At 31.3% G+C, this 15217-nt stretch overlaps 1 protein-coding gene across 3 annotated transcripts; it reads right to left on the bottom strand.

Moving 5' to 3' along the window:
- Window positions 1-89: 89 nt before the first annotated feature.
- Window positions 90-14803, bottom strand: LOC124532345 (membrane alanyl aminopeptidase-like). 3 transcript variants are annotated; one of them, XM_047107227.1, is made up of 15 exons: window positions 14679-14803; window positions 13769-14228; window positions 12445-12603; window positions 11519-11833; window positions 10942-11125; window positions 10358-10599; window positions 9435-9624; window positions 8695-8887; window positions 8483-8583; window positions 8014-8190; window positions 7616-7800; window positions 7132-7299; window positions 6115-6258; window positions 5778-5847; window positions 90-557 (listed from the first exon to the last, which is right to left on the bottom strand). In XM_047107227.1, exons 2-15 carry the CDS (start codon window positions 14224-14226, stop codon window positions 348-350), a joined length of 2796 nt encoding a protein of 931 aa, XP_046963183.1. In that variant the 5' UTR covers window positions 14227-14228; window positions 14679-14803; the 3' UTR covers window positions 90-347. The 3 variants fall into 3 exon arrangements, with proteins under 3 accessions (XP_046963183.1, XP_046963185.1, XP_046963184.1); XM_047107229.1 differs by lacking the exon at window positions 14679-14803 and adding an exon at window positions 14560-14659; XM_047107228.1 differs by lacking the exon at window positions 14679-14803 and adding an exon at window positions 14555-14630.
- Between the last annotated feature and the right edge of the window lie 414 nt (window positions 14804-15217).

Here is a 15217-nt window from a genome sequence, read left to right as displayed (position 1 = left end):
ATTTACATAAAGCGTTACTTTATGTATTAAAAATCCTTTCTTTTATTCACGTTAACATTAAAAGGAAAAAAATAAATAAAATAAAAATGACTGAATTACTAACGTATATTTACAAATTACATTTTAGTGGAATGGGATCTCTTCACGTCTTCAAATTAAAATTATACAACGTTACATTTAACTATAAATTAAATATATATAATTAAAATATAACATATATGTATTTTATCTTAAACAACATATTTATATAAAGTATAGAAAAATAAAGCGTTCAATGAAAAATTATAACACCAATAATGAATGAATTAAAATAAAACAAAACAAATTAAATAGAAATCATTCCGCTCTTAAAATATATTGGTCAGAGCGATTACACTCAGAACCAGTACCGTGATCGGCGCCGATAACTTCCTGGCATCGCTTCTCAAACTGCTCCATATATAGCTCCTATGATTGTCAGCCCATGTTGTAACCGCTTTGGCTTTGTTCAGTGCCGCTTTCGCGGTCGTCACAGCTTGTTCACCACATTCTGAGCACGACGAAAGCCAGGCGTCGTACTGGTGAAAAAAAACCAATTTAATTTTGAAATTAGAACTTAAATGATGGAACGACTTGACTTAATTATCAAGTTACACACTACGCAGAGCATGCTATTGTGTCTATGTGTGTGTGATAAACACAAATGTATCCTCAATAACATTACGGTCATAATCCGATGGGAAAGCAAATAGCTCCTTGCATTTTGCATCAGGAGTTCGTGACAGGCTGTTATATATGAATTAGCTTAAGGGGCGCTTGATTCTTAATGATCGAATATTGAATTCAAATTCAGAACTTATTTAATTTTTAAATTGGTTAAAAGATTCCTTGTGATTCAAAGTTATTGTATATTTTGCATTACAAACAGTTCTTTATTAATGTATCCTTATTTATAATACAACACTTTTCCTTTTACAATCTACACAAATCATAAAATTTCATTTGCAAACTTTTGATAGTAACGTAAATATAATTAAAAACGACATTTTTACATGAATGAGTAATCAATATAGATTACTTAAGACCTCGACCAATAATATTGTGACAATTCGATGCTAGTTTTGTACCTAAATGTGGTTGGAAAAGATTATACCTCCTGTAACTGTGTTCTAGTTTAAACTGTCCGTGAACCGGTATGCTTACTTGTGAGCTAATATTTTAATTATTTGCAACTAGCAGACGATGTAAGTGAAGACATTTTACAATTAAGTGAAGTGGTACAAACGTACGTTGATACATGACTTTTTGATTTCCGCTTTATATTGTAAACCTACAATCATTTGTAAAATTAATTCATTATTAAAAATTAAGTCAAATAATCGTAATTACTAACTCACGTATCTATTATTGTAATGCAGCTATGAAAATAACCGACGATGCATAAGATAATTAAGGTATTTGAATTTCATAACTCGTGTAGGAATGATTTGTATTTCTTATAATGAATGTATGTGTACAAACAACAGCTAACCAGATGGCTCATGCATCGTCTTCCTCTGATATAAATAAAAATACAGAAATAGGCATACCGTCAATAGAGGACCAAGACTTTTCAACCCAACTACCTAAATACAAATTACGCAATTTGCTTAACATATTTTATTTGCAAAATTGTGTAGTAACTGTTCTACTTATATAAACAAGCCGATTGGACGATAGACGAAAAAAAATTTTGTTTATACATTTAGATATTCCGAAATTTCAAAGAACTGCCCAAATTACACCAATATTAGAGATAAACTACTGGTTTCTTCTATTCTTCTCTCGACTTTTCAGCGAGAATTTCGTCTATTCATCTCCATGAAGCACGCACAATATAACAATAATTAACAAACAATTTTGCAAAGGTTAGTTCAATTAAGAGAGTTTATATTTACACCAACAACAACGCCTATATTTATAACGCATATTAGGTTAATAGCATTTTTTACGACTCGGTGCAAAATTACATTGACCTTGCCGAACCAATGTCACCTCAGCGGCTTGGCGATTGTTCAAATTTTGCATTCTGCATCATGTTTGCAATAATCATCACCCATTTTCCTAATATTTCATATGGCAACACAAAATGTAGGTTGATTTTTACAACCGGTTTTTTTTTTATGAATCCGAAACAGAGAAATGATAAGTAACAAATGAGTGCTGGTATAGGACCGGTTTTTCGAGGTCTGAAGGCATTGGTGCAACAGAAATATGCGTGAATATAGTCAGTTTTATATAAATTCATTTTAGGAAATTTATTTCTTCATTAGGGTTTGTTTGAAAATTATTTACTCTTAGTAGCAATAATTCTAAAAAGCCGCAATAATATAATTTTAGGCCGCTGAAAACACGACAGCGTTCCTTCTAATATAACTCTTTGAAGTTTACAAAAAAATCACTGAAAAATTATATTAGATAATAATATAAAAATTTAATTTCAATGTCGATTTCATTTCAAACGAAAAACTTAACACAAAACAACCACTTCGATTCTGCGAACAAAACTTTGCTGGCAAAATTCCAATCATCTCACTCATTTTTTTCCGCTTATGATTCAACTATTTCGCTAATTATATAGGTCATGATCGCTTAACGCATCTATTTTGGGAATACATGACGACGATATTCAAAAATAAATACTTTATTTTTATGTTGAATCAATACAATACATTACTTGGTAGGAGGTATTTTAGTCAGCCCGTCTGTATGTGGGTATGTACCACTTACTCATCAGATATTCTACTGCCAAACTGCCAGTGCAGCCACAACGGACAGAGTAGCTTCCAAGGTTGTTGGCATAATAGCGATGTAAAGAATAGTTAATATTTCTTACGCCGACATTGCCTAATGTGATTACCACTTACCATCAGCTTACATACACAAAGAGAATGAAGTGAACGTAAAATTTAAATAGTTGATTAATATTCTACAGCTGGCTAAAATTGACCTCTCCTTTAGAAGAAAAGACTTGGAATTTTTCAACCACACTGATATCGGTTTTGAATCTAAATCACAGACGATAGACCATCCGAAACATTTCTTTCAACTCGAGATGATTTATAAACACAAATGAAAATGAGAAAAGTGAAACATGTAAAATAACAGAGAGTGCGTGCCGGCTGGTGTCCGTGATCTTCGCCTAAAATTAGTATAAATAAACTATTTTTTGCAATCGGTTCCTACAATATACAATACAATAACTAAACAAACTTCATTCAATTTAACTTCAAAATAATTAGTATCAATTTCCATTACGACTACAAAATTATCCTTAAATCTTTCTATCAGTTTTTTTTACACTAAGCAAATTTACATTAAGAATGTAAGTCCATTTTGTTAATAAATATACAACATTTCAATTACTTAAGCACAGCGCCATCTATTGGCATTGCTATGAACTTTAATCATACCTGTTCCGCCAATATCTACATAAATACAAAGCTGTGCAGCATGCGTTGCATTTGAAGAGAAATTCATTTGAAATCGTGTAGCTTCACTTAATATAGTTTGTTAAATTACGATTCGAAAGTTCTAAAAGACTACTTTAATAAAGTATATATTAATTTTTTATTTTGATCATAAATATATATTTAAGAATTATTTATTTTGAGATAAAATATCAATAAGACAGTAAATTGTTTTCTTTTTTGCCTCATAATTCGTGAAAATGACGAAGGTGTTTTGAATATTAATAAATGAATAAGAAATGACGATTCAACATTATTTGTCTAAAGTAAAATAAAATATATTTTCGTCCAGCATTATTAATAAGCCCTTAACAAACGAATATTTGCACTGCAATAAACAATGGTGCCTGAATAATGCAAGGATATTTTTTTTTATGACATAGATGGCAAACGAGCAGGAGGCTCACCTGATGGAAAGTGACTACCACCGCCCATGGACATCTGCAACACCAGGGGGCATGCAGGTGCGTTGCCGGCCTTTAAGAAAGGAGTACGATTTTTCTTAAAGGTTCCCATGTCGTATCGGTTCGGAAAAACCGCCGGCGAAAGCTGGTTCCACAAACTAGTTGTTCGAGGCAGAAAATGTCTAAGAAATCGCGCTGTTGTGGATTTTCGGACATCAAGGTGGTGCGGGTAAAAACAATCGGAATATCTAAGTTGATTCCTAAAGTATAATACTCACCTTCTTACACAAAATACCTTGACAAGACAAAAGATAAGAATTCAAGTCATCATTAATTCTAATTTAACGATCGTTAATTGAGTGACTTCATAAGTAACCACTCGCTGCAGGACAATAATTGATCAGATTATGACAAATGTATTTTAATTACAAATATTCTTAAACATTAATATCCTAATACGAAGTTAAGGTACTATTTTTTTGGATATTATATTTTTAATTATAAAAATGTATTACAATTAAGTAATTCTAGTATTAAATGCGATAGAGATTCCGATTCCACTATAGTTTCATTATTAGATATTATTATGTATTTTTGTGTTTGAATTATCGTCAAATATTAAAAATTAGAAGAATTTAAATCCCAAACTAAACTTACCTTCAAGCGCCTAATTATTTAAAAAAAAATCAATGCCCTGCATTTAGGGTCTGAGAGCAAAATTAGGTGTGGCATAAGGGTGTCGTTCCCTACAATAACCTACAACATATGGATATACCTAACTAGCTTCCATTATTCTCTGTTAAAAAAATGTGTTCCTGATTATACCATGGTCTTTATAATTCCTAGCTCACCCTACATTAACCTTCCCTAATTGCTCGCCATTTCGACCTAAATGACTGTCCGTCAAACAACTCAAGTCTGAGCATACATTCATTAAGGTACTTGTTTGGAAAACCGTTTCAATGGGATCGCTAATGGTAGGAAATATTCGTTAGCCTTTTTTAATACTGGATTCATTCTAAATACAACTACATGCTTAGTGGTTTATATATTTATATTAACACTTAAGCTTGTCACTGAAACCTCTTCATATCATAACACAATAGAAATGTTTTAATCAGTATAGAAGCGTTTCATCTGTTTAGTGATTAAAATAAACACCTCGGACCTGAGAATAACCAGCAAAAGAATCTTAGCGGGATTTTTTTTATTATTTTACAATAATTGTTTTTAAACAGTAGCTAAAAATATATTTTCGTTATTTGGTGCCTTGAGCGATCATTTTATTTCCGAAGTGTGCAATAAACTTAGAGATAATTACTTTTGCCAAACAAATCAAAAAATTCTTAAAGAGCAATTATTGATACTGTAGCTTGATTATATATGAATATATTTTAACTTTCTTTGTGCGTAAACAACCACAAGACTTAATATTTGTTTTATCTGTTTCAATTGAATAAATAAATCAATATGACCTATTATTAAGACACCAATTAGTTTTTAACTGGATGCGACTCAGTATTACAGTGTAGTAGCGAACTTCTAGCGTCTTCTCTTCGGTCGTTTCAAATTCACTGTTTCATAGATTATTATAATTGTGAGGGATAAAACTGCGCACAAACTTGTACACTAGAATTATAATTATATCCTGCGTAGTTGTTTAGTCTCGTTTGAGATTAGACGACGTAATCGAGACCGGTCAGAACGACAGTATATTATATGGAAATTATAACCCAACATGCAGATTACCTAACTATGATTTTCTTCACCGCTGAACTCAAGGCTTTTTTACAAATGCAAGATTTAACGCAGAATGTAGTGATAATTACCTGGGTTAGTGCCTATATTAATCTTAATAATAAAATAATAATTATAATGATCTTACTTTGTTGAAATCTTCTTGAGTGTGTAGAGCTGAGGCAACAGTAGAAAGCACTGAATCCAGTGAAGTGTAACTTTAAAAAATAACATAAAAAAATCGTTGTAGTAATTGGGTCAGAATAAAATAACAAAAAAAAAATCATTTATGTGTCGCTATGGATCCATTAATAACAAAAAATAAATAAAATGTTTACTTTTTAGAAATTTGAATTTTCAGTTTTGCAACACTACACTTCTTTGGAGCTGTCAGAAGTTGGAAACTTCTTAGTTTTATACAGGAACGTTAAATATTTATGGAAACATATTATATGGAAGAAAAACCCAATTTAATTTATACTTACATTGATTTCCATAGAGAAACATTTGCTTGTAGTCCTTCCAGAACGACATGAACGTGACTGTAGTTAGAAAGAACACTTGACAGAGGAACTGTCAGATCTTGAGTCTTTATTGGGCTGTTTTCAACGAGCATTGATACCAGGTAGCTGAAAAATTTACAGTTTTATGAATAATTTAAAGCGTGGATATTGTAAATTATTTTCTATAGTAAAGTAAAGTAACAGTCAGTAAATTTCCCACTGCTGGGATAAGGCCTCCTCTTCCATTAATGAGAGGGTTTGGAACATATTCCACCACGCTATTCCAATGCGGGTAAAGTGATCTTAGCTACCCAAAAATCAGACAAGAGAGAGATGTACTTGCACCCTAATCGATATCGTACCACCAGACAGATAAATAAACAGACATTGTTTATGTAACGTCAAATGGACGATTTTTGGATTATTCCGTTTGCTAAGAATTCATGCCAAATTTGACATAACATGAAACACATGAAATCCGACATAAAGAGAATATTTTCACAGTTCCAAGGGAACACAGACCTAATAAAATATCTTTAAAAATACCATAAGTATTTGGTATTGATTTCAACATTAAACACCAGACAGATAAATAAACAGACATTGTTTATGTAACGTCAAATGGACGATTTTTGGATTATTCCGTTTGCTAAGAATTCATGCCAAATTTGACATAACATGAAACACATGAAATCCGACATAAAGAGAATATTTTCACAGTTCCAAGGGAACACAGACCTAATAAAATATCTTTAAAAATACCATAAGTATTTGGAATTGATTTTAACATTAAACATCTGAGCGTGCGTAAAAAAACGTCTTAATGTATAGATAGAGAGACGAATAGACGGTCAGAAGAAATGGTTCTCATGAAGGTTTCTTTCTTGCTTTAGAGGTACAATACCCTAAAATATTATATCAAAATAATCTATATATCGGAATCATGTTTTCTTTGTTTATCTAAACTACCATAATAAAGGAATGAGTATTTAAATTTACCTGTTAAGCTTAGTTTCGTCTGAAGTGCAACCCAAAACTTCGCCAATGATCCAAACCTCATTAGCTACGTTGGTTTTAGTCATTCTGTCCCATAAGAAGTCGTAATCATCACCGTTACCTAAACGGAGTCCAGCGCAGTATGCGACTGGTCTTAAGCTAGGATGAATCCTGCAAAGAAAATATTTCAATTCAAATATACTTTATTCCGGTAAAATTACATTTCACTACTAATTGGGTATTGTATTGAATGTGTTTTATGGAGGCATAAAAAGTCTATGTTACTAGGTTAGAGTTTAATTTTTATGGTAATCAATAATTTTAAAAAATAGGTTTCAATGTTATCTTTCAATAAGAAGACGCAAATACATCAATAATATAGTAAATCAAAACAAGAAAGGTAAGACAAAAAAAATTCAAAGAAAATCGGTATAACTTCTATTTGATGTTTGATACTTTTGAAAATGAATACATTTCTTGGACATACCATTTACCGTTATTTTTGAAATCTTGGAATATAGCCCGTGCGTTATCAAGACATCCTTGATGTCCTAATTTGCAAGCGAATTCCAAAACCTGCATTCTGTTCCTAAGAGTGACGAAATCGTCCGTAGTCTTCACTTCGTAGCCCAAGTGGTTTATGATATTATCCATCAAATGCAAAGCAAACTCCTAAAAATTGAACAAAATAATGAAATTATAACGATACCATTACAATAAATGTAACACACTTTTAAGACAGTAACTGACAAAGGAGTGGTATACCAGAGCAAGGTGAGTATGGTTAACATAAAACATCTTGAAGATGTAAGTGAATAGTATGAATCTTATTGAAGGTAACGTTCTTAGATTATTAATTGAAGAATGGAACAAAGTTATACTAACATCAACAAGAGCTAAGGTGTCTGAACCGATATAGTGATTCCTCAATTTGTTCAAACCACGGATTGCTGCATTCCACACCGCATATTCAGTTTCATTTTCCAAGAAATGTAACACATCATTGAGAAGTTCGAATTGTACTTCATCAGCAAACAGGAACGCAAAAAGATCGTTAACAATCTGCAATAAATGTGTTAGAACTTCATAAATAAACGTTGAACAATTATGACGATAAATGAATAGTTTACTGTGTTAAAGAAAAAGTTTAGTAATTAGGTAATGACCATGATAATGATCATGATGAATCAAAACACGCAAATTACATGTTTTTAACTTGCACCGACTTTTTTGGTATGATTGCTTATCAACCTGTCTTGTTCAATTATCGCGATCAACCGTACGAACCATATGTCATTTTAAGGTAAAGTCCTAATATAATTTAATAAATTGAATATAGCAGTATATAGATTACCTTAGCACGGTTAATATAATGAATTTCTTCCCGTTTACTTCCCTTCAAATGTTCAGATATATGGGACCAAGTGTGACTGTCATAGTTGACCCTGTAGAAACCTTGAGAAACAATTAAGTAATTAATAATACAGCTTAGTTGCAATTCAATAACAATTTTGGCAATTTTAGGTATTTAATTACACATTTGGTATACTTTGCATTATTATTTACCAGTTTCTTGAATATTAAAGATCGGCCAACTGTGATTGTCTTTTATTTCTTGAATTGGCAATACATAAGTTTTGCTGTCCATGATAAATGCTGGTTTTGTATTTTCGAAATTGAAGTCAGTGTCGAGCGTATAAGTGATCGGTATTTTGTAAATTTCGTCAGACGAATGCGATGAATCGATGTAAAAACGTTTCTAGAAAAAAAATAATGTAACATAAACATGAGTTTCTGGATAATGGACACAAAACAAACAATTATAATATATTTATATGTGATTCTAGTTTTTTTTTTTTTTCATATTAAAAATTAAATGACATTAAAAGTAAATAATTATTTCATTTAACTTTACATATTCTTAAAGCGTTGATTGAAATTATCTACCGCACAGTAAGTTTACTATAATATACGTACTATGAAAACAAAGTGAAAACGACAAATTTATAGCCTTTTAACAGCTCTTTATTAGACCGTGGCCTCGACCTTTGTGGATCGAAATAAAGAATCTTTCAAATTGATTTTCACCATCTTCAAAATGTCTGGTGAACTTAAAATTGGGATCATAGCCATTGGCAAAACATTAATACAATAAAACTAATAATTATGGACCTCAAACTCAAAACATACTTTAATACCGTTACGGTTAAAAAGAACTGTCGCGATTATTATTTTTTATTGATTTTTTTTATGTCTTTTATTGATATGTCTTTTTAATTTTAATTTTACAAAGCCATTAATATTACCTGGGTTAAGATAATCGATGAATCAGCGTGGTTGACTTCGACATTTAAAATTGGTTGACCGGATTGTGTGATCCAAGAGCTCATAACACTCGTGATATCAAATCCGGAGTAGTTGGACATCGAATTGAAATTGCTGACACCCTGAGCAAGAGCCGAGTAAAGCTTGTCTGGGGTACCGGATTCAAATTTGCTGAAATAAAACAACATTTGGACATTATACACTGCTAATAATCTCTTCCAATAAAGTTAGGATGGCTGATCTTAATAAATTTGATGAATATGGAAGATCAATCAAGCAAGACATAGTGTTCGAATATGTACGCAAACACTGATGTACTATTTTTCTATGAAACCCTCCATCCTATGTGATAGCAAATTAATACGTATCGTTTTCAGGTTAATATTTATAGATAGATAGAGATTTGCCTCCAATGGTAAGTTGTAATTTTGTTTTATATATTCTAATATACTGCTGTTGCAGTGCCCGCGACTTCGCGCGCGTTTAAATTGAACAAAAATATTATTGTGGTTACGTAAGTTACCCTTTATTGCATCAGCTGTCTGCCAATAAAAGTCACGTCAAAGTCAGACCAGCTGTCCCCGAGATTATTTGGAGCAAACAGACAGATAGACAGACATAAGTTGTAAAAATAGTTTTTTTTGTATATACATATGTGCATTTATTAAAAAGCGGTTATTTTAATATTACAAGCATACACTTCAATATTATTCTATGTATGTGTTTATATATAAAAATTGTAATGTCATTTCAAATATTATAAATACCGTGCTTACTAAATAATCTAAGACGGTATTTTACCAGTGCCACTGACCCAATAAGGAATTTAATCTGGACAAATAAATATGTATGAAATTTTAAATGCACCAATAAACAGTGTAATATAAAAGGACAGAGAACTCACTTTGCTGTTAGATATGCGTTGAGACCAAACTTAAATGCCTCGTCTCCTATTAAATGGTGCATCATTCTAATCACTGAACCCGCCTTTTGATATGTGATAGTGCCAAAGTGGCCGCTAATATCCGCTGGTGAATTGACATTGTTGTTAGTAATTGCTGCAGAATCGGGTGTACTGTCTGCGTCATACGCTGAATACACTGAACCAATAACGAGCATATCTTTTGACCCAACCTCTGGTTCGATCTGTGAAATAGAAGCTAAGATATATTTTCGAATTACATTTGATTACTGGATTATTATAAGATGTCTCACTTTTAAAACAAGTATATCTTTGTCAAGGATTGCAGTTTCAAACCTATGCAGGCTGAATATTTATTTGAAAAACATTGTAACGTTATCTGCTTGTCTAGGAAGAAATTTTGGTACATGCTTCTTTTGCAACTGTGGTGCAACTGAATAATACCGTTAATCAGCAATAGGATATTTTACAGGCCTTTTCGCGTTTTTTTATGCAATTGAATTTTTGCAAAAATCCACTGATATTCGATATTTAAATATATACGAAATAACTTAATAAAAAATTACCAAAGAGGTTATGTAGTCTTGGAAGTAATTAGCGAAACCTTCGTTCAACCAGGTGTTACTCCACCAGTGGCAGGTTACTAAATTACCGAACCACATGTGTGTCGTTTCATGAGCTATTATCTGTGCCACTCTGTATTTAAAATATGGCGTTGATTCTTCGGTTAAATATAATAACAAAGCTTCCCTGAAAATATAAAAACAATTAGATTAAAAATTTTCTAATTAGAAATTAGAAAAAAACTATTACAATATTTATATTCGACGAGTTACCAAACATTAAATTAAAATAAACATAATTGAAATTGATTGACGTAAAAATATGTTTCAAATGATTATGAGCATGTATATCCCTTCGGGTTTTTTATCTGGGCTTAGGCAGACAATAAACATACTAACAATGATTTTTACGAAAAAAAAAGGGTTATTGCACCTAATATCGTATTTGGCTGACCTAAAAAAAGAAAATAAATATATCTGCTAATCTTGAAAATATACTTTGAATAATATCAAACATTTAATATTTGACAATTTGCTGCCGCAAAATTTACTAAAAAAAATAATATGAACCAAACAATACCTGTATTTGATAAGTCCCCAGTTTTCCATAGCACCAGCTCTAAAATCAGGTAGTGCAATGTGATCGAGTTTCAAATTGCTACTCGTAGAATAATAATCGATTCTATAAAATTCGCTAAGCGCCTTTACTACTCTTTGACCAAAATCAAATGCATATTCACTCTGATTCTTAGCGTCTGGTCTGCTGTATACTCCAAATTCGTTGGTACCAACTGTGATAGACGCACCAGCTTCAAATTCTGATACTAGGAAAGCAACTAGATACGTAGACATTTTTGGTGTTGGATAAAATGTTTCACGGATAAAGCCATTTGACCTAAAAATATAAAACATATATATTAATCACTTAAATAGTATCTTTTTTATTTATATTTATTTAATTCCAAGGGAATTTGCGTCCACATCTCTTTGATTTTTCGTATCAATATGATTTGTCTACGAAAAAATCACAATTTTATTGAACTAACTTTACTTTACTGTGCAACCAACCTCTTGGGTATAAGAGGCATAAATAAATATTAATATGACAATGCTACCTAACATCTTAAGAATAATATTTTATTTGAACATATACATATATCTCACAATCCTTCCGATTTGATTTAATCCTTTGCCCCATTCAGGAGCCTATATTTTTTCTCGTAGCCGTACAATTTACCTCATCATAAATATTTGTTTATTGTTTATTTTATTTATATATTCTGACTAACAAAAATTATTTTCTTCATAAATTTGGTCTGCATATAATTTATGTATACGCGAATAAATGAAAGTCAACATAGAAATGAAATGAAACCTGGAAACCGCAAAACGTAGTGTATACACTATGCAGAGTGTAATACACTACGTTTCAGTATATCAAAAATTTAGTTAAATCAGATTTGTCAATATGTAAATAATTTCAAACATTAAATAAATACTACATACAGTGCTGCTGTGCTTTGCAGTTTAGTGTTCGTTAAAGTTGGTTTGTAATTTTGTGGTCTGTCAATGATGAGGGTAAACACTGCCTTCAGTTCTGGCTCGTCGAAGCATGGGAACACTTTTCTGGCATGAGTAGGTTCCATTTGAGTAGCGCCAAGCCATCTGTGAACGGCAGTTAAAAATGTATTAATACACACTAGACAATTTGGAATATTTTACGCGTAATATATTTTTGGAGATTGATGTTATGTTGGATTGACCTTATATAGTTGGACAGACAAATTAAATTAATGTAAACAACACCGCCCATTGACATTTGTGCCGTAAGAAATATTAAACATACCAAATATTACTGTTGGTGAAATATCTAATGAGTGGGTGGTACCTATTCAGACGGGTAAACCAACAAGTAATTCTTTGGAATAACGTAGATATATTATGGATGCTCACGAAAAATATGATAGCAAAAACGAATGTCCAGTATAATCATAATTGTATCTACATTGCTCGTTACCATTAAACATTAAGGTACCAGATTTAATGGTACATTTGTCGTATTTCTATTTTCCTTATTATTATCATTAATATAGACAAAGCAGCAAGGTAGAAGCCTAATTTAAATGTGTTGATTAGATCTTACTTTCTTTTAGTACAGGACTTTATGACTTTTAGAGGATTTATTGAAACTGATGTAAATACATACAAACAAAACCTATGGAAATCAATCTTCTTTTGACTTAATTATAGTTCGGTAAGAAAATAGAAATTAACCTTGTAGATTGCACCTTGTGTTTCTATGTCAATAAATATTAAGGATAAATATATTTACGGATTAAACTTGTTTTTCCTCAAGTCATCGAGTACTTTATATTTTATCTAAAACTTGATGTGTCAATATCGATAACGAGATCCCAAGACAGACTTTGATGGAAGATTTCATAACAATTTATCTCTAAGAGTTTAGTTAAAATGACTATCGTTTTATCGGAAAACTTATCGGCAACTAATCTTTAGTTTTTCCATAACAAATACATTATATAATTTAATATTATAAGAAATACATTTTTTTGCACAGTAGAGATGAATCGTAAATAATATTAATAATAATAATAAATATTTAGAAACTCAGCGACGTATGTTCCTATTTTAAATAATGCACTAAAAACTCTATGAACGGACAAGGTAACATCTTGGATTGAAATTAAAAAAAGAAATTCAATTGAAAATAATATAAATATAAAAGAATATATATAAAGCCCAAAAGGCTGAAGGAATCTGTGGAGATTTGAAGATTTAAAACTATTATTATAAAAAAATAACAACTTACTTTTTAACGCCATTTTCGATGTAATAATTTTTATAAAAACCATTCAGGTCAGATCTAATTGGTCCTTGGTATGTTATTTTCAAGACATATTCAACTCCAGACGTAATTTCGTTTTGTAAATTGATGTGTGCAAATGTGTACTTATCCTCAAATTCCAGAGGATTTTCTGTATGAAGAGTGACGGTATTAGCACCATTTGTTAAAGATATATTCGAAGCGCTAAATGTTAGATCTTCAGAATGGAGTTTTATTTTATTGATATTCGATCTGGGTACAAAAGTTATGGCGACTTCTCCATCAAACGTGAATGCTCTGTTATCTCCGGTATCAAAATACGGTGTTATGGTTATGGTATACGCTGATGGTACGATGGTTGTGTTCAACCTGTAGTTCGTATCCGAATAAACGGATTTTATGCCAGCGCATATAAATGCCAACAGTACTATTTGCCGCAACATTTCTAAAAAAAAGTAATTGAAAGATAAAAGAAAGAAACCGGAATCTTGTTTGTTTTACATGTTCTTAATTCTTATATTTTTACTGTTATCAAACGATGACGTTTTGACACCATTGAAAGAAATAATATGCAAAGACTGACTACTTATTCAAATTTCACTGAATATATTCATTAATAATACAATATTAAGTGACCCATTTAAATGTTTCAAGTGCTCAATTATTTTTAAACGCACCATAGTTAAGTTTATAAATTTTACAAAATGAAATTATCAAAAGACAAAGTGCAATTTAAGTGATTATAACATTTATAATTTAATCGTAATTAACATTACACGCAATGCCTTGCTCAAATGCAATATAATATACAATGCTAATGCCTTTAATAGCCCAGTGCCATTGTTAGTGTCTATTTAAATATATATATTTAAAATGCAACAAAATAATAACCAACCTGTTGTCTTCACTACGGCAATTTATTTAACAAACTGTGCACTCTTTAGTCTTGCTGTACGATAAGAATCATCTCGAGATTTACCTTATCATTGCTATACTTTGATAATATATTTTAGAACGAGTATCTCTTAAACAAATACAGTAAGCGAGGAAAATGCTATTGCTATTTTAACTATATCATGATATTTCATATTATCAATATTCTAGGAATGTAATGTACTGTCATTCGTACAGAATTAGAGGATTGGCTGTAGCAAATTTGTGTTCATTCTTGAATTGGTTGGGCATACTTGGCAACAGTGGAAGCAGGCCTCCTTCTTAGTTATCGGGTTAATAAACAAAACGTAAGTATATATATAGGCACTTAGGCTTACCTGGCGTGGTGTATGAGTTCCAGCGCCAAATATAAAATTTGGTGATGGCTCCTGCCACAGTTGTGGCGTGCCAGTGGACGTCATATTTATGTGGTAGATCTTAACGGTAGCCCAAAAGAGATCACACCATGATATTGTAGGTAGTACACTAATGTTTAGGAGT

Source organism: Vanessa cardui, chromosome 9, assembly GCF_905220365.1.
Source record: "Vanessa cardui chromosome 9, ilVanCard2.1, whole genome shotgun sequence".
Classification (NCBI taxonomy): domain Eukaryota; kingdom Metazoa; phylum Arthropoda; class Insecta; order Lepidoptera; family Nymphalidae; genus Vanessa; species Vanessa cardui.
This window is presented reverse-complemented; position numbering and strand designations above follow the sequence as displayed.